Below are 24,902 nucleotides of genomic sequence, written 5' to 3'. Positions count from 1 at the left end.
TGTAATATCCAAGGTGTTTAATTCAGGTATTATGATATGACTAGACAAAGATTATCCTGCTGACTTCAGGCTTTAGGTGGAAGTCTCTACATCAAATTGGCTTCTATCTTTATCTTTACCTTTATCTATCTATTATTATTATTAATAATAATAATATTAATATTATTATTTGAAATTGAACAATCTGTGGAGAGGGGTGGCATACAAATCTAATAAATTATTATTATTATTATTATTATTATTATTATTATTATTATTATTATTATTAATCATTTATTAGATTTGTATGCCACCCCTCTCCGCAGATTGTTCAATTTGTGGCAATTTATCCAAAGAAATACAGTGTTCCCTCGATTTTCGCAGGTTCGAACTTCGCGAAAAGTCTATACCACGTTTTTTCAAAAATATTAATTAAAAAATACTTTGTGGTTTTTTCCCCTATACCATGGTTTTTCCCGCCAAACTTTCGTCCGCTTTTAATATTTTTTTAAAAAATAAACTTTAATAAATAAACATGGTGAGTAATAATCTAAATGGTTGCTAAGGGAATGGGAAATGGTAATTTAGGGGTTTAAAGTGTTAAGGGAAGGCTTGTGATACTGTTCATAGCCAAAAATAGTGTATTTGCTTCCGCATCTCTACTTTGCGGAAATTCGACTTTTGCAGGTGGTCTCGGAACGCATTCCCCACGAAAATTGAGGGAACACTGTATTGACAAAACATTCAATTCTCACACGTCTTCTCACTAGAATCAATGATTCGGAGAAATAAAATTAAATTGTAAGGCTGATTTTCTTTTTTTAATGGAGAGATTTGAAGTCTTTTGGAAGTCTAATACACATTTTCTGACACACAAATGAACACATTTCATTTCTCACTCAAAGCCATTGGGGAAACACACCACTTTTTTAATGCAACTGGTCATCAAATTTCAGCTGAATGTTGTATTGTTTGAAAACTGGGACCTTAAAAATGTTTGGTTTAGACTTTTAAAAAAGGATTGACAACTTACAATCCAAAAAGCTATGTGAAGCCTTGAAACCTATAGCTGTTACTAAATATATTTTTTACTTCAATTCAGTGAAAAGTGATGATGTAGTTTCCTACCAGTATAAGGGAAGAAATAGTAAAACTCTAGTTCAGAAATAATTAAAAAGCCATATTCCTTCTCCACTGCAAAAAAAGAGAAGGAAGAAAAGGGACACTCCTGCTCACAGTGTGGTTCACAGGGTGACACTCAATGGCTTTAGACCTATGCAGTGGGGTACCACAAGATTCCATCCTGGTCCAGTACTCTTTCATATCTTCATAAATGACCTAGATGAAGGAATAGAAAGGGAGCTAACCAAATTTGCAGATGATACCAAGCTGGCAGGAGTAGCTAATATTCCAGAGAACAGGCTGAGGATCCAGGTGGATCTCAACTAACGGTGGGCTCCTGCTGGAATTATGTGCAGCTCCATGCAGGGGTTGGCAGCAAGCAGGACTGTGTGCAATGCAGTTTCACTGGCGGAAATGAAGATGCGTGCATAGCTCCAGCTGATCGATGGCAGTCACTTCCTGGATTACTGGTCTCGGCTTGGCTCTCCTTTTTTCTCTGCTGCTGCTGAATCAGCACTCCTTGCTTTTTTTCTCTTTCCTCCTTCCTGGCCTTGGATGAGCTTCCCTCTCTCCTGCCTGACTCCCCTGCAGCCTCATACGGCCACCTCCTGCCTGACGTACAAGCAGAAGGCATGGGTAGAAGCGGCGCTGGCAGCATTTATGCTTCTGGCAGCACCCGTTCGCCTAGCTACCCAGCCTGAGGCGGGGGGGGGGGTTGACCCAGGAAGGAAAGCGCAGCAAACATGAAGCAAATTGTCACCCCAGCGAGCGACACTGGTAAGGTTTTAAGTCGAGGACTTAAAGATGATGATCATTCAAGCCACTCTCACCTGATCACATGGCTGGTAAGCCACTCCTACCCAGTCACATGACCATTAAGCCACACCCACAAAATAAGCCACACCCACAGTGTTGCAGTAAAAATATTGGCTGCCCATTACTGGCTCCATGGCTCTGGCATGCAAGCACCTGTTCACAGACAGGTGAGATTTTGGTGAGTTTTTGCTTCTGTGCATGTAGAAGCAAAAACTCGTACGTGCAACCCCTTGCAAGATTTCCACAGGGGGAAGAAGCAAAAATGTCCGCAAACACACCTTTGCATGCCAAAGCTGCAGAGCTGTGTACAACTAGACATTCCGGCAAGAGCCCGCCACTGATCTCAACAGACTTGAACACTGGGCCCAATCCAACAAAATGAAATTCAATGTAGAGAAAAGTAAAATCCTACACCTAGGTAAGAAAAACCAAATATATACATATGAACTGGGTGAAACTACACTCAATAGCAGCAACTGCGAGAGGGATCTTGGAGTCAGGGTGGACAACCAACTAAATATGAGCCAGTAATGTGCACAGCAGCCAAAAAAGATAATGCAATCCTAGATTGCATTAACAGAGAGATACAATCTAAGACTAGGGAGGTCCTAATTCCACCATTTAAATCTCTAGTTAGACCACAACCAGAGTGCTGCATTTGGTCACCACACTATAAAAAAGACATATATAATAAAATTATAAATAATTTTATATAATAAAATTATAATTTTATATAATAAAATTATAATTTTATATAATAAAATTATAATTTTATATAATAAAATTATAATTTTATATAATAAAATTATAATTTTATATAATAAAATCATAATTTTATATAATAAAATTATAAATAATTTTATATAATAAAATTATAAATAATTTTATATAATAAAATTATAAATAATTTTAGCTGCTGCTGCACACAACTGGCTCATATTGAAGTGATCGTACACTAGAATTCCAAGGTCCCTCTTTTTTGAGCCAGGTCTCATCTAATCTGTACTTATAGCTTTGTTTTAGTTTTTCTCCACATTTAAATTCATTTTATTGGGTAGGGCCCATTGTTCAAGTTTGTCAAGATCTTTTTGGATTCTTAGCTTGTCGTTAAGGATGTGGGCTAATCCTGCCACTTTAGTGTAATCTGCAAATTTGATGAGTTCTCCTTCTATTCCCTCATCTAAGCAGTGTTCCCTCTAATTTTTTTGGGGGGTGGGCGGAAAAGTATAGTGTCTGAGCGGCAGTCCCTTTGGGACTGGGCGGCACAGAAATAATAAATAAATAAACAAACAAACAAAAAACCCACCCTATTTTGCCTCAGAGAATTTCAAAATAAAATACTGTACTGTGTGTCTATAACAGTGAGCTCATAATAGGGCAACTCTATCAATATCAAAATGCCACTTAAATAGTTGAGCTAGTTTCAAACTAGATTTTGATTTTCTTTCTCTCTTCCTTACTCCCATTCTTTTTCTTTCTCTTTTCCTTCCTCTCTTTTTTCTATCTGTTTCTCTCTCTTCCTCTCTCTCTCCTTCCCTCTCACTCTTTTCCTCTCGGCTTCTGGGCAGGTTTGGAAAACTCTGAGTTGATGATGATTTTTAAGTGAGCGATTGCTCACTGCTCAGCTTAGAGGGAACTATGCATCTAAGTCTCACTTAAGCTCCTCTCTTTTTCACATGTAGGTAAAAAGAGAGAATGGGGAAGTGCATTCAACTTTGCAAGAATCAATTATTATAACTTTATATTAAATATAGTACATGTATAGCTCTACATCGGGGGTGTCAAACTGGTGGTCCATGGGCTAAATGCATCAAGTGCAGGTCATGCCCATCCCAGGTCCATAAAGGGGGAAAACATCATGCTACATCATATGATGACAACTTGACATCGCAAGTTTGACACCCATGGGCTACATAATTTTGGTTTCTTTTTCTAGTGTCTACAGCAATCCAATTTATCTGTATCACTTTTTCTATTCAAAAACCTCATTAAAAAGAAGAAACAACAACAAAATCTTTCTAGTTTGACGAGTCTTTACATTTTCTATTCCTGAAATACAGTGGGGTTGAGATTAAATATTCTTCCACAACAGAGAGCAATATTTTTCTGCAAATGTTTATAATTATGCATTAGGCAATCTGAATTTGTGGAACCACCAGTGACCAGGATAGAGCTGCTGAAAAATAAGTAATTTTAAAAGTAAGAATCCATTTATTTTGCTGCTATCTGTGAAGCATTTTTCCAAGATGGCGCCGACAAAGGCTGCCTCAGTGAAATGCTCTCAAACAGTTTTTTCATTTTCTACTATTCCCTGCAATTCTCAACGGATTTCCTACTCAAGAGACCATCTGCTAAGAATTAAAGAACATTTCTTTAAGGAGCAGCTATCTGCAACTTCAACCCCACCTGTCTTTACAAACGCGGAGGAGATTTTAGCACAGGAGGAAGCCATTTCCCGGCAACCATGGATCACCGAAAACATAGGCAGCCGGCAGAGACGAAGAGGTAAAAGGGCGGGAATTTTAAATAGACTAAGGAACAAGGGAATTAAAAAACAACCGCTCCCTTATATCTTTCTTACTAATTTACGTTCACTTGCCAACAAGATGGATGAAATACTGCTCTTAAATAGATGCTATTCTGATTTTCACAACGCATCTGCCCTATGCTTTACTGAAACCTGGCTAAACGAGGAAATTGATGATAACAGTATGCATTTACCGGGCTTTCAAATTTTTCATTAAGTGTTGTATCACATGATTCTTGACAAATGTATATTTTATTTTATGTACGTTGAGAGCATATGCACCAAGACAAATTTCTTGTGTGTCCAATCACACTTGGCCAATAAAAATTCTATTCTATTCTATTCTACTGTATGATAGGAATTATTGCAAACCTTGTGTTTCCTTTGTCAAAAACAAAGGACAAAAAAATACTCGTCCTGCTGTTCATTTCCATTAGGTATAAAACGCAACCACTGTTGAAGTTTTCCATCTAGAACCATACAGAATTTTAATAATTCTGAATCTTATATAATTATTTTATTGTTATCTCCATGCATTGAAAATGCTTGATACTCTTTAATAATATTTACTATGATACTTGCTCAATGGTAAAATTTGAGTTAAGAACTGATAAAAAAACTCAGAGTGCCAAAGCTCTTATCTATCATTCCAATCACTGTGTACCTTGCATTCAAGTTAGAAATGTTTTAGACAATGTAGTCTAATAATATTTGCATCTTTTACTATAGTTTGATTGTTCCACAATGTATCCATAAACAGTAATGAGCAGCCAAAATCTTTACTGCCACACTGTGGGTGTGTCTTATTTTGTGATGGTCATGTGACTGGGTAGGAGTGGCTTGTCAGCCATGTGACCAAGTGGGAGTGGCTTGAACCATCATCATCATTGCTCTTTTGAAAAAAACAAAATAGGGGGAAAGAACCTATCAGAATTTTAATCATAAGTCCCCTGGAAGGATTTCAACTGAAATTAGCACAATTAGCACAAGGAATCTTGGCTGATCTTGAAATACTAAAGCTGGTTCAAGTGCTAATCCATGCTTGGATGAGAAGTCACTAAAAAGCTAAGGCTGTAAAGTGAATTGTGACATTGAAAAAAACATGCTGGAAGAAGAAAATGTCGAACCATTTTTGCATTGTATCCCCAACCACTACCAAGAGTCCTTATAAGGAAACATCTACAATTTCAGCATCAAAAACCGAGCAAAACTTTTTTTTTAGCTTCTTGTTTGTGATAATAACAATAACAACAACAACAGAGCTGGAAGGGACTTTGCAGGTCTTCTAGTTCAATCCCCTGCTTAGGCAGGAAAACCTACACCATTTCAGAACAAATGATTATCCAACATTTTCTTTAAAACTTCCAGTGTTGGAGCATTCACAACTTTTGGAGGCAAGCTATTCCACTGATTAATTGTTTTAACTATCAGGAAATTCCTCCTTAATTTTAAGTTGCTTCTTTCCTTGTTTAGTTTCCACCCATTGTTTAGAGACATAGAAACATAGAAGACTGACAGCAGAAAAAGACCTCATGATCCATCTAGTCTGCCCTTATACTATTTTTGTATTTTATCTTAGGATGGATATATGTTTATCCCAGGCATGCTTAAATTCAGTTACTGTGGATTTATCTACCATGTCTATTGGAAGTTTGTTCCAAGGATCTACTACTCTTTCAGTAAAATAATATTTTCTCATGTTGCTTTTGATCTTTCCCCCAACTAACTTCAGATTGTGTCCCCTTGTTCTTTTGTTCACTTTCCTATTAAAAACACTTCCCTCCTGGACCTTATTTAACCCTTTAACATATTTAAATGTTTCGATCATGTCCCCCCTTTCCTTTCTGTCCTCCAGATTATACAGATTGAGTTCATGAAGTCTTTCCTGATACGTTTTATGCTTAAGACCTTCTACCTTTCTTGTAGCCTGTCTTTGGACCCGTTCAATTTTGTCAATATCTTTTTGTAGGTGAGGTCTCCAGAACTGAACATAGTATTCCAAATGTACATACAGTCCTGTGGCTTTTAAGATGGCCTTTTTTTAATACAGTCCACTGGGTGCTCGCTCCTGCCATTTTATCCCTCACCTTTAATTCATTATTTAAATATTCCCCCATTGCTTTAAAATGTGTTTTTCTGAAATCCAATACTTTGGTTGCAGTATAGGATTGCTCACAATCAGTTTTTACATCAAACCACAAACCTAGATGGTCACTGCAACCTAAATTTTCTCCCACCTTAACATATTCTATCATGTTCCATGTTCTATCCTCAGGTACTTTAAGAATAGTTTGACTCCTCTCTGTAGCAGCTTTTGAGATATTGGAACACTGCTATCATGTCTCCCCTAGTCCTTCTTTTCATTAAACTAGACATACCCAGCTCCTGCAAACTGTTCATTATATTGTATGTTTTAGCCTCCCCTCCCCTAAATTTTAATATAATAAAAACTCATGCATTTGGAAAAAAGTTTGATAATTTTGCCCATAACAAATAATAATCACACCTAACTAGGAAATACATATTCATTGCCATAATAAATGTTCTAGCTTATTGATTTAATTTTTTTAAAGGAATTCATTTTGGCAAGCAATATATCCTCTTCTGAAAAATAGTGACTATGTTCGTTTCATTAAACATAAGTATTTCTCAGCAAACAGTAACCTTTAGGGACCTGGATAGTGAAATATGTTTCCTTGTTGAAATCAATTGTGGAATGAGGTTGCTTTTGCATCAGGGAGAGGCCAAGCATCCGTTACATATTGTGAAACAGGGAAGATGGTTTCCTTTTAGGTAAAGAGCAGCAAGTGAACACCATTGTGTTTCCATGGAATGTTCTTATAGTTCTCCTGAGAATTTGATGTATAAGACATAAGCAAGCTGAGATTTGCACGGGATTTAAAAAAAAAAAGAATCTGGGCATTTATACTTTATGTTTACAGTAAATATAAATGGGAAGTGACTTCTTCATATATTTATTTTTGTTCTGTTACTCCCCCCCCCCCACCCTTTTGCACCTTTCTGGGTTTTTTTTAGTTTTTATCACTGAATTTAATTTTTTCAAGAAGTCCTCAAATTACACTCATATGACCAAATCAATAATACTTTGTGGCAGTGGTTAAGAGAATGCCATGGTGCTTTTCAGAACTGCAGAAAAAACAATTGCTGCCAACCTGCCTTCTATTGAGTATACTGTATACTGCACGAGTGAAAAAGAAGGCTGTGAAAATATTTACTGATCCCTGACATCCTGGACATAAACTATTTCAACTGCTAACCTCAAAACGTTGCTATAAAGCACTGCACACCAAGACAACTAGACACAAGAAGTTTTTCCCTGAATGTCATCACTCTGATAAACAAACAATTCCCTCAACACTGTTAAACTCCTTACTAAGTCTACACTACTATTACTACTAGTTTTTTCTCATCATTCCTACTACAAATTTCCTCCAACTTATGACTGTAACCTGTTGCTTATATCCTTAAGATTTCTATTAATATTGTTTCCTGATTGTTTATTTGACCCCTATGACAATCATTAAGTGTTGTACCTCATGATTATTGACAAATGTATATTTTCTTTTATGTACACTGAGAGCATACGCACCAAAGACAAATTACTTGTGTGTCCAATCACACTTGGCCAATAAATAATTCTATTCTACTCTATTCTATTCAGCAAATACTATGGTTGTTAAGCAAAATCATTTTGCACAATACTTTTTTTTGGCCCCAAACTGGAAGTAAACCCAAGTTTTTGCCACTTGTGTTACAAATGATCTTAAATGTGGGCCAGCCACATGTAAAATACAGTATGGCAGACTTTTTTTTTGATGTTTTCACAATTTCTCTGATGAGTTTTCTCTGTTGTGTTCAATAAAAAAATACCATTAAATGAATCTCAAGACCTCCAAAAAACTTCCCATCCCTGCCTGAGATTTATCTATTACTGGTAGCTGAATATCCATGCTTTGTTACAAAGCACTGCAGGCTACTTCAGCTAACTGCTAGCTTTGGCTCAGCAGTTCAAATCTCACCACTGGCTCAAGGTTGACCCAATTCTTCCATCTTTCAAAGGTGGGTAAAATGTGAACCCAGATTGTTGGGGACAATATGCTGATTCTGTAAACTGCTTAGAAGGCTGTAAAAGCACTATGAAGTGGTATATAAATCGAAATGCTTTTGCTATTGATAAATTGACAATTAAAGCTTGAGAATTAATGAGTAGTTACATTGATATTTAAAGCTTGAAAATGTATGGAGAATGTTTTACTCCTTAGCATCAGAGTGTGTTAATGTAAAGCAACTGGGCAGTTGGAACAGTTCCTTTTAGGTGTGGAGGGGGAGTAGAATGTCTAAACTTGCAGCTTGCAGGCCAGATGAGTCATGTGCTGGCCAAGTTCACCCAGTTTAGCAAAGGAGTGGCAGGTAACTGGCAGTTAGAAGATTTATTTTCAGGCGGGAAGGGGGAGTAGAACATCTAACTCCTTAGCATTGAATGTGTTAATAAAATACTGTATAAGAAATACTAATGATCTAATGTCATTATGAAAAACCCTTTCTTAGCAAGTACTTAGAAGCCAAGAGGAACATACGTAGCAAGTTTCAAACCAGCTTAGCTATACCAATCTTCTGTTCTAACAGGACTTTATGGAGCATTTAGTTACTAGAATCTAGTAATCTTATATGGTATTTAAATATATGCTATCAGCAGTACTACAGTGTTCCCTCGATTTCCGCGGGGGATGCGTTCCGAGACCGCCCGCGAAAGTCGAATTTCCGCGAAGTAGAGATGCGGAAGTAAATACACAATTTTTGGCTATGGACAGTATCACAAGCCATCCCTTAACACTTTAAACCCTTAAATTACCATTTCCCATTCCCTTAACAACCATTTACTCACCATTATTACTGGTGCTCACCATTGAATAACACACTTAGTGATCCTGATATTTATAAACATAATTATTTATTAACAATAATCATTTTTTTTGTTATTTATTTGCAAAAATTATTAGTTTGGTGATGACATATGACGTCATCGGGTGGAGAAAAACCGTGGTATAGGGAAAAAACCGTGTATTTTTTAATTAATATTTTTTGAAAAACCGTGGTATAGGCTATCCGCGAAGTTTGAACCCGCGAAAATCGAGGGAACACTGTATTAGAATATGACGATTGTTAAAGGTTAGATTCTGGGACACTCTCAGGAGATTCTCTGTAGCCATGAGACTTTTGGTCCTAATTTATTATTATTATTTTACATTTTTATTTAGGCTATACAGTATTATGAAATACAAAAATAAATAGAAGAGTGAGGGGAGAAGGGAAAGGGGAAAGTGAAGTGAGGAAATAAAGGAGGGGAAATAAAGAAAAAGGCCGACTTCCAACTGTTACAGTAAAATAAGGCAATAACATCATATCAAAGCTTTTTGCTTTTCCATAATAGTATTATGGAACTATTATTTCCATAATAATAGGAACAAGTCATTTCTATAAAGATCTATCAATCTAATATATAAAGCTCAAAGTCAAAGTTATATTCTTTTTCACATCAAACACAAAAGTTTAGGAGTGTCTCCAGTTGGAAACAAAAATACTTATATTTTCTTTAATCAAAGTAGCCAGTTGCCATTTCTGCTAACTTCATGAACTTCTGCAACCATTTGTCCATGTTAGGAATCAAAATGTCCTTCCATTTTTGTGCATACAATAATATTGCTGCTGTCAACATATATAGTAGCAAAGTTGCACATTTTTTCCCCACTTCTTCTTTCATGACCCAGAAGGAAAAGTTCTGTCTTTTTTATCTCCGTTTTCAGAATTTTCTGTTTTAAAATATGAATCAAACTTCAAAATGTTTTTGCTTTATCATCTGTCCCCCATAAGTGATAAAAAATTTCTTTTTACACTTCCAACATTCATTTGACATTACTTTATACATCTTGGATAACTTATCTGGTGTTAAATACCAATGATACATCATCTTATAGAAATTCCCTTTTAGATTAAATTTATGTAAATTTTATACCCTTCATCCACATATTTTCCCATTGTTCAAGCATCACATTATATCCAAAATTCCTTGCCCACTGAATCATACAAAGTTTTACATGTTCATTTTCCAAATTCAGTAACATTTTGCATATCTTAGCAATAAGTTTATTGTTACCACATTATGAAAGTTCCCATTCATTTTTAACTAAGTCAAATCCATAGCAATTTTATCCAATTTGAACCTTTCCTTCAGGAGTTTTGTCCTAATTTATGAGCAATAGAATAAAATTGTCCTTAGAGCATGATATAGACAAGTAGGGGATCTATCCGACTTTATCCAGATTATCAAGGTTGGGGTAGGGGAAGTAGTAAACAAGGATGTACAGGAGTCCCTCGCTATACCGCGCTTCACCTACTGCGGCTTCACTTCATCGCAGGTTTCTGAGGAAGTCGATCGGCAGATTTAAACAGCCCACCGAACTCGATTGGCAGGTTTTTTAAAAAAATTAATAAATGTAAAATTGTAAATACTGCATTTAAATACTGTATTTAAAATAAATACTGTGTGGGAAGGGTTTATAAACACTTAAAACAATGAAAACTTACCAAACAATTACAATATAAATACTTAAATAAGTACTATCAGTCGATAAATTCCCCATCGCGGATTTCACCTATCGCGGCCAGGTCTGGAACGTAACACCAGCGATAGGTGAGGGACTACTGTAATTTATCACCTTTACTTATTAAAATCAGAAACCCCAAACAAATTCTTACTCAGATATAATATGATAAATATTATATATATATATATATATATATATATATATATATATATATATATATATATATATATATATAATATGATAAATTATGCAACTCGGTTTTTACACATGGCGAGAATTAAAGATGAATACAAATAATACATTATTTTTTTTCATGAACATTTTAATTTTATTGGCATGCTCCTAGCGAGAATTACAACACTGAAACTATTCTGACAACTAAAATCAGATGTCATAAGCTGTGGAGATGTACAGATTTGTTCCATTTCTCTTTTTTTTCAAAGTACATTTTTTTCCTGCTGATTTTGTAGTTTTAAAATCAGTATGTAAATACGAATAAAAAAATATTAACAATAATACTTTTCAGTCTAATTTTTTTTAGTCTGCGTGCAATTTGAAAGCGACATCATATAATGTTTATTTCACCCTTTAATTTAAAATATTTTTAGAATGAACTTTATGTTGCGAAAAGTGAAGTAGTCCAACTAGCAGTAGTTTAGGTACATGGCTTACCATAACTGTTCATTCCAGGGGTCCCCAAACTTGGCAACTTTAAGACTTGTGGACTTTAGCTCCCAGAATTATCTAGCTTGCTATGCTGGCGGGAAAATTCTGGTGGTTGAAATCCACAAATCCACAAGTTACCAAATCTGAAGACCTCTGGTCTTATATCCATTTTAATTTTAGATTCATCCAATTATTTTTAAATACCATTTTCAATATACTAATAAATTACTATATATAGTTCAATTTAATATATAGGTATTTAGAAAGATCTGGAAGATTTAATTAATTATCTTCAGTATCTCTGTTCTTAGATTAAATGTTTGTTAATTTTTCTTACTTGTGCTTCTGTTAAAAGCTATGTTAAGGTTGTTGACAAATTCAATCCAGCAAAAGTTTCAGAACTTTATCTGGAGTACCAGAAGGTTATAGATTAGCAACTGGTGAAAGAACAGGAAATACAGAGCAGGAATACATGGGAAGCTTTCACAATGGAGGGAAGTGAGATTCTTCACAAGGATACGCAATAAAACCTGTGCTACTTATTCATATAGACAATATGCATTAGCTTGCAAATAGCTTGTACACTGAAATATTTTTAACTCAGTATCCTGTAAATCCTTCTCTAAACTAGCCTAATAGGCAATAAAAATAATACAGATATCAATTAAAATACTGAAGGATCATAATCAAAATGAAGAAAACAACAGTTCCTAATCTCAATTGATACTTGCAGTATATAAACTAATGATATTTGTTAAGTATGTAGTCATGAATGTACACGTAACAAGGTCATGTTTTTAAAAATGCAATGGTTTCATGAGTTTTAAAATGGTTTGATTTAAATAGGCTTTACCTACTAAAGGTAAGTATGTTTAGCATTGTGTATTAATAAAACTGAAGCTGAATAAATTATATATATATATATATATATATATATATATAGATAGATAGATAGATAGATAGATAGATAGATAGATAGATATAGATTTATTAAGGTTCAGTCCCTGTAAGCACCCCAAGCAAGTAATCGTAGTTTTTAATAAGGTAGATGTTGTTGAGGACATTTGAGTGGATTGGTCTCTGCAAATTGAGCCAGAAACTGATTGCAAGTTTATGTTTTAATCAAAATCATTGGCTCCCTACATGCTACTGGAAAGTAAAAGAATGAGTGTTCTGTGTTTAGTCTCCGACCTAAGTATACCTAAAATGTAGTTTATAGCTCTGGAAACTAAAAGAAGTGATTTGAAAAATATATAAACATAACTGTAATTCTCTTAATGTCCTATTTAAAAATGAAGTAAATAGATAAATATCCAAAACTACCCACCATAACTTAAGAAAGAATCCAAAAGAATGTAGAAGTTGCTGCTTAGTAAAATATTTTTAGAAGCAATTCTCAATTCAGAAGAATATTTGTCAGAGAAACCAACAATAAACTAGTTTCATTGACTATATCCATTCATGCATGATTCTATTGCTGAATCATGTAATAAATTTCAGGACTATATTCACAAAGCCCAACTTGAGCCACGAGTAGTTAAATTATTTCATTCCTTAATAAAACTTGATCTTTGAGGTATTTTTCTGTCCATGAAATAGAACAATTGCAATTGCTCTGTATCCCATACAAGAATAATAATCCAACAAAGACTATAAAAAGAGGGTTGGGTTTTTTTTTTACAAAACACACACAGCCAAAGAAAGTGGCAATGGCAGCAGCTTTTAACAAGACTTTAATAAATGTAGTGTTGTCATTATTCCAGTTTAGAAATGTCATTCATTCACATCCAAAATGTCCCTCACCAGGTTACATAGAACTAGCATGGAAATGTAAGTCATATCACTTAAACAGTGAAGATAAAACAGTTCTGTTTCATGGTTCCATAAATTTAGCAGCCTGCCACTTATTGTTTTGAAACCATTACTGATAAGCATAAAACATTTTCTGAATGAAGTGTCTGAAGTTATAGCCTACTTTGGTTGATAGTCATTTCATAGCATCCACAGGCTACAGAAAGGCAAAAAACAACGCAATAGCATTCAGTGTATTATTAATGAAAACCAAGCAGTTCAGGTTCAATAACATATTCACAATTTGTAAATATTTGACATACAGTATATGGGTTAAAGCAAACATTCTTAAAAAATCTATGAACATGGTCCATCTATGACCATGGTTCATGATTAATAAAACAGTAATGTAAATTTTAACACATTTTTATATTCACATGATCACTATAGTAATTCAGAACCATCACTAACACAAACATATTGTATGTACATTACATATATGCCACAACAATTTGTCAAGCTGGATCTTCACAAACTCAACAGTTTCAGCAAACATAAATAACCTTGTACCAATGTTTAGGCATTTTAAAGGAATTAAATATTCTAAATATTCTAATTCCTTTCCCAAAGTTAAAACAAAAATCTTAAAAGTCAGTGCAAATAGAATCATCATACTTCTTCACCAAGAGAAATTCTTATTAAGCCAAGGATAACCCATGTTTAAGATATTAAAGGAATAAACGTGTAACTTTGTAAACTGCCTTCCACAGAGGTTAGAGTAGATTAAGAATCCAAAGTCCTGTATCCTATAGTAATGCCTTCTGTGATGATGGAGGCTGTTGTGGTGGTTGGTTTCCTGGGGGCTGGGGAAGAGTTGAGGTGACTAAATTATAACCTGGCACCTGAGACAGAGTTCCAGAATTTTGATAAGTAACCTCAGCAGCTGCAGGGGTTGGGCTGTAGACTGCAGCTTGGCTGGAGTAAGTGTTTCCTGGAACAGAACCAACCATCGTGCTAGAAATAGAGATAGGAAAGGAAGAAAGATAAACAAAAGGATACAAAACAAGGTTGACAAAATTAATCAAATTACTCTATAAACATATATAGACAACAAATTTGAGCTTCTTTTCCAACTTCGGTGAATAAATAGTTAAGAAAAAGGACTTGAAACAGAATCATGAAAGCATTTAGACAAATTTAAATAAATAAAATTATTATTGTTGTTTTGTTGTTGTTGTTGTTATTATCATCATCGTTATCATTATTATTTTCAATTACTTTGTGTAAGATGCCTGAACTGGTTGGCTAGCTAACCCAGGACTTGCGACTGGAGGAACTGTGCCTTGATTAAGAGATGGAAGTTGATCTGATGGAAGGCTGTAGCCTTGCACATGACTCATCTGTGTATTTCCTCCCACCAAATAGGCATTGCTTTGAGGCTGTCCTTGATAAACCTAAAAAACATTGAAAAGGAAGAAACAAATCACAACATTAAGCCATTTCATTTCCAATTTATGCTTATTAATTTAACCCTCCTCCCAAACAAAACACTGTAGCAATATTCACTTGTAGCTTAAGAAAAAGAATCCAGGCTCACTAACATCTTTTCATAATATCCATTATATAACAGCACATCAGATTATTTCCTCACATCCAAGAATGTGAGGAATATGAGTATACCCATCTCTGACATATCATTATACTTGAAGTCATTTATCTCCGTGTGGATTTAAATGCAGTGTTGGTCAGTGCATACCTGAAGGACTAAGCTAAGGCGAGACTATCATGAAAAAAAATCTTTCAATAGTCATTACAAATAAACACCAACTGGATGGTACATAATTCATCCATCAAGCAATCATTTCTTTCCAAGATTAATGTAATTTACTATATATTTTAGTCCTACACAAAATTGGGGTATAATAAATTAGACTTCAAAACTCCGGGCACATGATATAGTCTCATTATATTTTGTTAAGATGTAATTTCCCATTAACACTCTCCCCATAATTTTCAAAAAATTTGCAACGCAAACCTCCCATATTCTGAATAGCACTGAATATTTATGACCAATATACTGTATGTTAACAAGTTTAGAATGATTTGGCTCAAAATGGTACAATATCTCTACAGGTTTTTAAAACATTCAGGTGCATACCTGAGAGTTAGAAATATTAGACTGAGTCATATAGTATTGAGGGTTTTGTAATTTTGAATACATGGAGTACATTGGGTCTTCATTCATCAACTTAGTATATAATGAGAGGGCTTCCATCACTTTTACATTGAGTTCTGAAAGTTCTGAGTGCTTCCTGGGTGAAACAAATAAAAATAAGTAATATTTTTAAAATACAAGATTGCATCATGGATTATTTGTTAACAGTTTATCAGTTAATAAAAAAAATAATTCCATTGAAAGTCCAAAGTAGAAGCACAAAGCTACTAGTAATAGTCTTTTACAGAAGGACAACCTTCTTGCATTCTAACTCTCTTTTTAAGACTCCGTAATCTCTTAATTTGGATAGAGTTGTAGCAACTGGATGGAACAGAGTGTTTACCAGCTGGATACATTTTGTGAAGCCACAAGGTGTTCGCAGCAGATACAACTCTTTTGCTTTCTAACAACAAAAACCTTCCAAACTTCTTAAAGAAGTAAAGAATTGCATGGAAATAGTCACAGGTTGAAAATACCTTTAAAAAAAAAAAAAAAAAGTTGACCATCGAAAATAGTGAATATGTTGCCTGATTCTCATGTAGCCAACTGTATGTCTTCTCAAATGGGAAAATGGAAACAATATTGGCTACTATTTAAAAAGATATATAACATTAACACATCATTTACAAAAAAATGTAAACTGTGGTATAAACTCTAAAATAGACCAACTAATTATAAACCTGCCAAAAAAAAAATTATTCTGAAAGCCAGTGTTGCCCATGGCTGTGACATAACCTCAAAACTTTGTAGTTGTTTTCCCTGGCCCCCTCCAATGTCATGTGATGTCTTTGGCATAAAAAGGCTGCCAATCCCTACTTTAAAATACTAAGCTTACTGCTATTCTTACCGGTCAATATCTTCTAGCTTTTCATCAATGAGAGGTCCCATTTGATGGCACATTGCTAGAAATAGAGATATCAATATGCTTTATTTGCTCCAGCTGTTATAAATGTTAACATTGTATTACTTCCAGATTCCTTATTCTATAACATCTCAAATAAACAACTGCTGTAGATAAATGATGTTATTAGACAACAGAACTAAGCACAGTTTCTTTCACTGAATTAATAAAACAAATAAAAAAGATTTAAGACAGTTAAAGAAAGCCAGTTTTGCAGACATGGTAGTGATGGCTTAGCTTAGCAAAGTTTTTGAAGAGATTTTTAGGTAAGAGGTCTGTTGCATGACGTGGTTATGTAGCATTAGGAAGCTTACTTTCAAGATGGACCAGCTCTGGAAGGTCTGGCTCATCATCTGCTGGATCTGCACTTTGCAACATTTGCAACAGCTGGTCCATTTTATCCTAGAACATGACATAAAATTCTTTATTTGTAGCTGCATGAGGTGCGTGCAACAAATTGACTATACTTGATTTTTCTTTCTTTCTTTCAAAATTGAATCCTTTTCTTCTTTCTACCTGCAGATATTAGAATTTAATTTTAAAAGTCCAATTAAATGCAAAAAGGTTTGTCATGTGGCATGGAAATCCCTGTTGACTTAAACAAAACACACCAGAAGATCAAATCTCATTGCAACATGCAGAAACAAATGCATTGTTTCTATATATGAATTATCAGGGGGGGGGGGGGTTTGGGGGGGGGAGTGTATACTTTCAAGTTACCATAATCTTTATTCCTGGAGACTATAGGATTTCCAATATCACCCACCCGGCTTTGTGCCAAGGTGGAACTAGAACTTCCAGTTTTTTAGCCACTACATCTACTGGTTCTCATGGATTATATAGTACCATTTTCTTTAATAAAATTAAATTCTATGCCACATAGTTAAATATTCACCTTTACGAGAGAGCGCTATCAGTATTATCAAGCCATTTGCAAGTAGGTTTAATAATGAAGTTCTATATTCACACCAGATTTCTTTCAGTGAAGCTTAGGTTTATGTGAACAAGAAGTTCTACAATATCCTTTGTAGACAATAAATTGTGTTAACAAATGCCATACATTTATATATATATTAATCTAAAAATTAATAAGTATCACTGAGTTAAAAAAATACTGGTCAAATTAAATTTTATATAATTGTTCTGCAACTATAATTTTAAAATATATTAATTGATAACCTCAACATATCTATTAACTGGCTTAAAATGGATGAGCAGTGGGTAGTGTGCTATACTGCAGGCCACTAAAGCTGACTGCTAAATCTGTAGGTCAGTGATTTGAATCTCATCACCAGCTCAAGGTTGACTCAGCCTTCCATCCTTCCAAAGTGGGTAAAATGAGGACCTGGATTGTGGGATCAATATGCTGGCTCTGTTAAAAAGTGCTATTGCTAACATGTTGTAAGCCGCCCTGAATCCAAGGAGAAGGGCGGCATTAAAAAAATCAAATAAATAAATAATATAATAAAAGTAATATTTCATGTTTGAAAATGTGGGTATGTGTGAGAAAACGTGAATGCTATCCACTCACTCATTGACTCTGGGAAAGTTACAGAAATATAAAGAATATGAATAATTTTAATTACACTATCATTAACACAAATAGAATATTTCAACATATATAAGTTATATTAGAAATCTTTGGAAAGCAATAGAAGAACCGTTGTACCTACCTGAACGGTCTTCTCGATGCTCTGGAAGGAGAGTCCAGGATGGGTTAACCCTCAATGCTATTGGTAGAGACTGAGTTATAAATTAATAAATTAACATGTTAATTAGGCACCGCCCCTTGCCTGCCCCCAAGGGCTCAGTTTCAAAAAACGAAGTCATTATAATTCAACACAATTTTATTGAACCCTTATCAACACAACCAACTAAAAGCTGCAAACCCAATCCCTTGAATCAAACGATTACTTGGGCGGGTCTGGACTCTCCTTCCAGAGCATCGAGAAGACCGTTCAGGTAGGTACAACGGTTCTTCTCCACTGCTTCTGGAAGGAGAGTCCAGGATGGGATATACCCCAGTTCTAGTCCAAGGGTGGGAGAGTGCAGATTCATGGATCAACAGTAGAAGAACAAACCCTCTGCAAAACCCTTCTCCCAAACGAAGCCTCAGCTGAGGCGTATATGTCCAGTTTATAATGCCGGATAAATGTAGAAGGAGCAGTCCACGTTGCTGCCCGGCATATGTCCTCGGCCGAAGCCTGCGTCCTCCAGGCTGCTGATGTGGCCGCGCTGCGAGTGGAATGAGCAGTAATCCCTTGAGGGAGAATGTGAGGTGTAGTTCCGTAAGCCTCAGCAATACACTCGCGGATCCAACGGCTGATTGACCTGGGAGAAACCCCAAGCCCCGATTTAGTCTGTGAGAAAGAGATGAACAACCTTTCAGACCTTCTAAAGGACTCTGTCCTTCTAATATATATCTTGACCGCTCTCCTGACATCCAGCTTGTGCCACCGGAGTTCTAACTGATGGTGCCCATGAGTACAAAAGTCAGGTAACACTATCTCTTGTTTCCTGTGAAACAGGGAATTGATTTTAGGTATAAAAGTTGGATCTAACCTTAAAACCAGTCTGTCAGGGTAAAATATACAAAGATCTGGACGTATGGAGAGGGCTGAAATGTCCGAAACCCTTCTGGCTGACGTAATCGCGACCAAGAAGGCCGTTTTAATAGTAAGGAGCCTAAGTGCTATGGACCTTAGTGGTTCAAATGGCGGACCGGTCAATGCCTTTAGCACCAGTGACAGGTCCCATGACGGGAAGCGATGAATTGGTGGGGGATTAGTATTCGCAGCACCTTTAAGAAAATCCTTTATCCAAGGATGGAAGGATAAGGACCTAAACTCTCCTGTTCTAATAACCGTTGACAGAGCTGCGACCTGCCTCCTGAGGGTATTTGGAGCTAAACCTCGCTTCAAACCTGCCTGGAGGAACCCCAATACCTGTAACACTGAAGCTGACGCCAAGTCCATGTTGTTCTCCTGACAGAATTTACAGAAGGCCGACCAGGTGGCCTGGTATATTCTTGAGGTGGATGGCCTCCTAGCTGCCTGCATTGTTGAAATAATGTCATCAGGCAAGTTATGTTCTCTCAATCTGCCCCGCTCAATCTCCAGACGGTCAACTGGAACCACTGGGGATCCGGGTGTTGGACTGATCCTTGGCTGAGGGATATTTTCGTGTCCGGAATCCTCCATGGCGGGGAGACTGAGAGGGACACTAGGTCCGAAAACCACGGTCTGCGCGGCCAGTACGGGGCCACCAGAATCACTTCTGCCTTCTCCTGCAAAATCTTGTCGACGACCCTTTGCAGAATCTTTGTCGGCGGGTAGGCATAGAGGAGACCCTGCGGCCAACTGGAAATTAAGGCATCGACCCCCTCCGCTTCGTGCGAGGGGTAGCGGGTATAGTATCTGGGGAGTTGCGCATTGTTGTGCGTTGCGAACATGTCCACCAGAGGCGTGCCGAAGCGCTCCGTGATCATCCGGAATAGTTGCGAGTCCAGCTTCCATTCCGTTGGGTCGAGCGTGGTTCTGCTCAGCCAATCGGCCTGAGTGTTGTCCACTCCTGCGATATGCTCTGCTGATAACGATTGCAGATTCCTCTCGGCCCAGGTGAAGAGGGCTGAAGCCTCCTGCATGAGGCGTCGTGACCTGGTACCCCCCCTGGTGGTTGAGGTAGGCCTTGGTCGCGACATTGTCCGTCAAGACTAATACATGCTTGTTCTGTACTAGAAGGGTGAAGTGTTGGAGTGCCAGAAAGACTGCCCTTAGCTCTAACAGATTGATGTTCACCGGGTTGAGGTCCTCCGTGGACCAGAGTCCTTGGGCGCATTGTTGACCGATATGCGCTCCCCAACCCGACAAGCTGGCATCCGTCGTCAGTGTGAGTAAGTCGTGAGTGCGAAACGACAGCCCTCGGTACAAGGCTGGGGAGGCCCACCATGCCAGGGATTCTTTCACATCCCTCGGCAGGCGGACTCGCACATTGGAATGACTTGTCCTGACCTTTTGTGCCGGGAGGAGAAACCATTGAAGGCTTCGGATGTGGTGTCTGGCCCATGGAATGATCCCTATGCATGAGACCAGAGTTCCCAGAACCTTGGACAAGAAGGCCATGGACGACTTCCTGTCCCTCTGAAGGGAAGAAATGAGAGAAATGATGTTCTTCCGCCTGTCTCGGGAAAGGTACACCATACATGAGGTCGTGTCGATGATGGCGCCCAGGTGTAGGAGCGTGGTAGATGGAATCAACTGGCTCTTGGGCACATTGATAGTAAAGCCGTGCTCCGTCAAGGTTCTCATCGTCAGGGCGAGATCCTGCTGGGCCTGGGCCTGAGATTTGGACAGGATCACAATATCGTCCAAATAGGCCATCAGGCGCACCGATTGTGCACGTAGGCTCGCCGTGAGGACGTCCAACAGTTTGGTGAAGGTTCTTGGCGCTGATGAAAGGCCGAATGGCATGGCCTTGTACTGATAATGGACGCCTTCGACGCAGAAACGCAGGAACCTTCGGTGAGGTGGGTAAATTGGTACATGTAGGTACGCCTCCTTCAGGTCCAGTGATGTTAAAAGGTCCTGGGGGCGAACTGCCGCTAGGATGGTTTGCAACGAATGCATCCTGAATTTCCTGTACAGAATGTACAGATTTAACTGCTTCAAATTCAGGATCAAACGGCAACCTCCCGACGACTTTGGAACTGTGAAGATCATGGAATAGAAACCGGTCCCCCTGGCGTGCTGTGGAACCGGCTCTATAGCGTGAATATGCAACAGATGTTGTATTTCTTGAAACAGTTCCCTCTTTTTGGTCGTATTCCTTGGTGTCGGGCACTGGAGGAAACGGTTGGGTGGGGGCTGAAGGAACTCCAACCTTAGGCCTCCAGACACCGTGGCTATTGCCCACCTGTCCGAGGAAGTGGCACGCCAGCAGGCACTGTAGAGGCGAAGCTTCCCCCCTAGCGGTTGAGTGCTGCCGAAGTCATTTGGGGCGCTTGAAGCCTCTCTGACTTGCACCTCTAAAAGGGCGTCGAGCCTGCTGATAGCCTCTGGTTCTATCCTGGAAGCCGGCCCGGTCATTCCGAAAGGATGAGGCTTGGTTGAAACGACCCTGAGAATAGGGCCTCTGGGTCTGACCTGTGCCGGAAGAATTGTCCCAGCGAAAGGACTGCCTCCTGTTGTAAGGCGTAGACCTCCTATCCTGCCGTCTGTTGGACCTGGGCAGGACCTTCCGTTTGTCCTTATCCTCGACAAGGACCTTATCGAGAACTTCTCCAAACAGATCAGCTCCGCGGAAGGGAGAGGAAGCCAGGCGCCACTTCGACTTGGTGTCGGCTGGCCAGCTTCTAAGCCACAATAAGCGCCTTGAGGACAAGTTGGTGGACATCCCCCTTGCTGAAAATTTGGCAGAGTGGAGAGTGGCATCCGCCGAGAACTCCGCTGCGGCCAACAACTTACTTAAGTCCTGTCTCATCCTGCCATCTTCCGGTCCAAGGCGGGACATCATGTCCTCAATCCAAACGATGGACGCTCGATTGAAAAAAGAAGCAGCGGCCGCTGCCCGAAAGGCCCAGCCGGACATGGAGTGTGACTTTCTTATAAGGATCTCTGCCTTCCTGTCCTCCGGCTTCAAATTGTCCCCCGATTCCGCTGGAACCATGGCATTTGACACCAGATTTACCACTGGATGATCAATTGGGGGAAACTGAAGAAGATTCTCAACCTCTTCATCAAATGAATACAGCTTGCGCTCCAGCATTGATGGGCCTTGAGCCGCAGCTGGGTGTTGCCATGGCCTCTTTGCATTTTGAATAAAAATATCTGATGCCGGAATATGGTCTGTTTCAGGCTGAGGTTCTTTGAGCAATGTAGTAGATCTGGGAGTCTCTGCGGGCTTTGCAATGCCCGGCAGGTCCACCGCTTGTTTGGCCTTGTGTAACAGTGTGCGAAACAAGGCAGGCTTGAAGATCCCTGGGACAGATGGCTGCTCAGGTAAAGCCTCATCGTCTGAGAAGTCGTAGTCCTTTTCACTACCTTCATGCCAAGATGGTTCCTCTGAGAACCCCACACCTGAAAGGGGCGGTGCAGACCATAAATTCCGTCTTTGTGGTTGAAGTGGCTGTTGGTTGCATTGTTGCACCCCCGTTGCTATGCCTTGTGAATAGACATTGTTGATCATCTCTTGTACAGCTGGCGAGAGACCCTGCCAGGTGTCATGTTGGTCTCTGAGTCCAGCAGCAGTAGGGGTGAATGAAGCTGAAGGCCCTGCCTTGGCCTGGGGTGAAAACCCCCACAAGGGCCTGGAAGTGGTTGCAGAGCCCGGTCTACTCTGAATAGGCTGAGGCTGTGGATCAGCCTGGCGATCTGGGGACCAATCTCTCCCTGGTAGAAAACCCCCTGGGGCCATTGAGCTAGGAGTCAAGGGTCGTGGAAAATGACCCACACCTGGAGAAGGCCCAACATTCGAGGGGGGAGCCTGGAGAACTGTCTCCAATCGTTGCTCTAGGGCCAAGATGCGCTTCTCCGCCTCTCTGAGAGCTGAGGGAGAGGGGCCCTGTGAAGACTTGGGCTTAGATCTCCCCTTGTCTTTAATCTTGGGAGCGGGAGTCGAGGGGGCAGCTTGCTCACCACCAACATTTGACTGATCCATTGTAGTAGTCACAAAATGTCAAGCTTCACAAGAATAAGAAAAGCCGTTGTATACGTAGCCACCCACGAAGGCTGCCTGCGATGTGACAGCGATTAAAACGAGGGAGAAAATGGCCGCCGACGTTGACGAGGGACTCTGCCCGTCGCCCCACCCCTTCAGGCGAACCTTCGCGCCTTTTTTACTCTCCGTCCTCACCAACGTAAGAGGGGGGGGGTTTCCCGCTCAATTTGAGCCCAAAATGGCGGTCGCGGTAGAATAGGGCGGTAATGCACCGTCGCCCGTGCTCGCGCAACCCTTCCGGCTGTCAGGAAAACCTGAGGTCCCCGAGCCGTAGCCTGGCCAGCCGCTTTTCATTGCCTCTTTCCCTGAAGAGGAACTGCCGCTTATCAGCTGGGAGTCGGCTCCCAAGCGCGCGAGTGCGCGAAGATCCAAAGCCGGTAAAAACCTCAGCGGCGGCGGCATTAGCGGCGGCGGCGGCTTTTTTTCCCTTTTGCCGCAGAACATATGGTGAGCGGCTGTCAAACTGCCGAGCCGCATTGTCTCGGACTCCTGGCCTCTCTCTGTTTTCTTTTCTTCCTGGGGAGAGCGATCTCTCTAGGTAACTCCCCATCAGCCTCCCAGTGGGGGGGGCGGACCCCCCCACCTTCGGCTGCAGCCGGGTCTGGCCGCGGAGGCCAGTGACCCATGGCTGAACCCCCTTCGTAAAACTGTACCCGCTGAGGGAAGAGGTTTCCCGGGGGAAATGATGGGGGTTGTGCCCACGGAGGGCAGAAACCCCATTCTTCCTGTCAAGACGTTCCTGAAAAACAAGAAACACAAAATAAAACAGGTTAGTCAACAAACAACACATTTTATTCAATTTTTTTAACTAAATTATTTCACTACAGTAAACTCATGTGTCTCTCCAACGACTGAGTTTTTGAAACTGAGCCCTTGGGGGCAGGCAAGGGGCGGTGCCTAATTAACATGTTAATTTATTAATTTATAACTCAGTCTCTACCAATAGCATTGAGGGTTAACCCATCCTGGACTCTCCTTCCAGAAGCAGTGGAGAATAGAAATCAGATTGCTACTGGTAGTCATTAACTATAGCAACACCACCACCTAGTGATTAAATAGCAAATAAAATTAAGCAAGGAAGCAATGAAATGCACAAATATAATATGGCACAAATTCATTACATTCTTCATGCATTTTCCATTTTTTGTTTGTATAAAAGGTTAATACTGAAATGAAACAAGAAACTGGACACTGAGAAGAGAAAGCCTAAAAAAAGCTGAATGAACGAGACATTGAGAAGTGCTGTGCTGGTGCGAATTCTGAACCATTTCTTCACAATAATTTTTCAAGCATGCACAATTCTTAATATTCGTTTCCATTCTATTTTCTTCCCAGCAAGTGTATGTATATTAATGTTTCAATTAAAGAGCAATGAAGATGCTACTAAGGGGAAAGAATAGGGGAAAAACAAAAGATATTGGGATAACTTAATATGCTTAAAATAGAATAAATTTTAGCTGAGGATTTTTAATTTTTTTTGGTACTTTCATCTATTGAGCACACTCAGCCAATTCTGAAATCAAAAGACAATACTTCATGTATTCT

At 38.9% G+C, this 24,902-nt stretch overlaps 2 protein-coding genes across 2 annotated transcripts in view; both read right to left on the bottom strand.

Annotated features, from left to right (window-relative positions):
* Positions 1-13,453: 13,453 nt before the first annotated feature.
* STAM (signal transducing adaptor molecule) overlaps positions 13,454-24,902 on the bottom strand; it is a 44,751-nt gene continuing 33,302 nt past the window's right edge. The window contains exons 10-14 of the mRNA XM_070726471.1: positions 16,958-17,045; positions 16,590-16,644; positions 15,686-15,839; positions 14,806-14,981; positions 13,454-14,541 (exon numbers count right to left, since the gene is read on the bottom strand). Coding sequence (XP_070582572.1) covers positions 14,334-14,541; positions 14,806-14,981; positions 15,686-15,839; positions 16,590-16,644; positions 16,958-17,045 — 681 coding nt within the window. The 3' untranslated portion in view covers positions 13,454-14,333. The remainder of the gene's footprint in view (positions 14,542-14,805; positions 14,982-15,685; positions 15,840-16,589; positions 16,645-16,957; positions 17,046-24,902) is intronic.
* Positions 17,539-22,080, bottom strand: LOC139152985 (uncharacterized). The gene is made up of 2 exons (XM_070726470.1): positions 18,317-22,080; positions 17,539-17,666 (listed from the first exon to the last, which is right to left on the bottom strand). The coding sequence occupies exon 1, from the start codon at positions 22,070-22,072 to the stop codon at positions 18,698-18,700; it is 3,375 nt and encodes a 1,124-aa protein (XP_070582571.1). The 5' UTR covers positions 22,073-22,080; the 3' UTR covers positions 17,539-17,666; positions 18,317-18,697.

Source organism: Erythrolamprus reginae, chromosome Z, assembly GCF_031021105.1.
Source record: "Erythrolamprus reginae isolate rEryReg1 chromosome Z, rEryReg1.hap1, whole genome shotgun sequence".
NCBI classification, from domain to species: Eukaryota; Metazoa; Chordata; class Lepidosauria; order Squamata; family Dipsadidae; genus Erythrolamprus; species Erythrolamprus reginae.
Note: the sequence above shows the minus strand (reverse complement) of the source record. Positions and strands in the feature narration are given on the sequence as shown.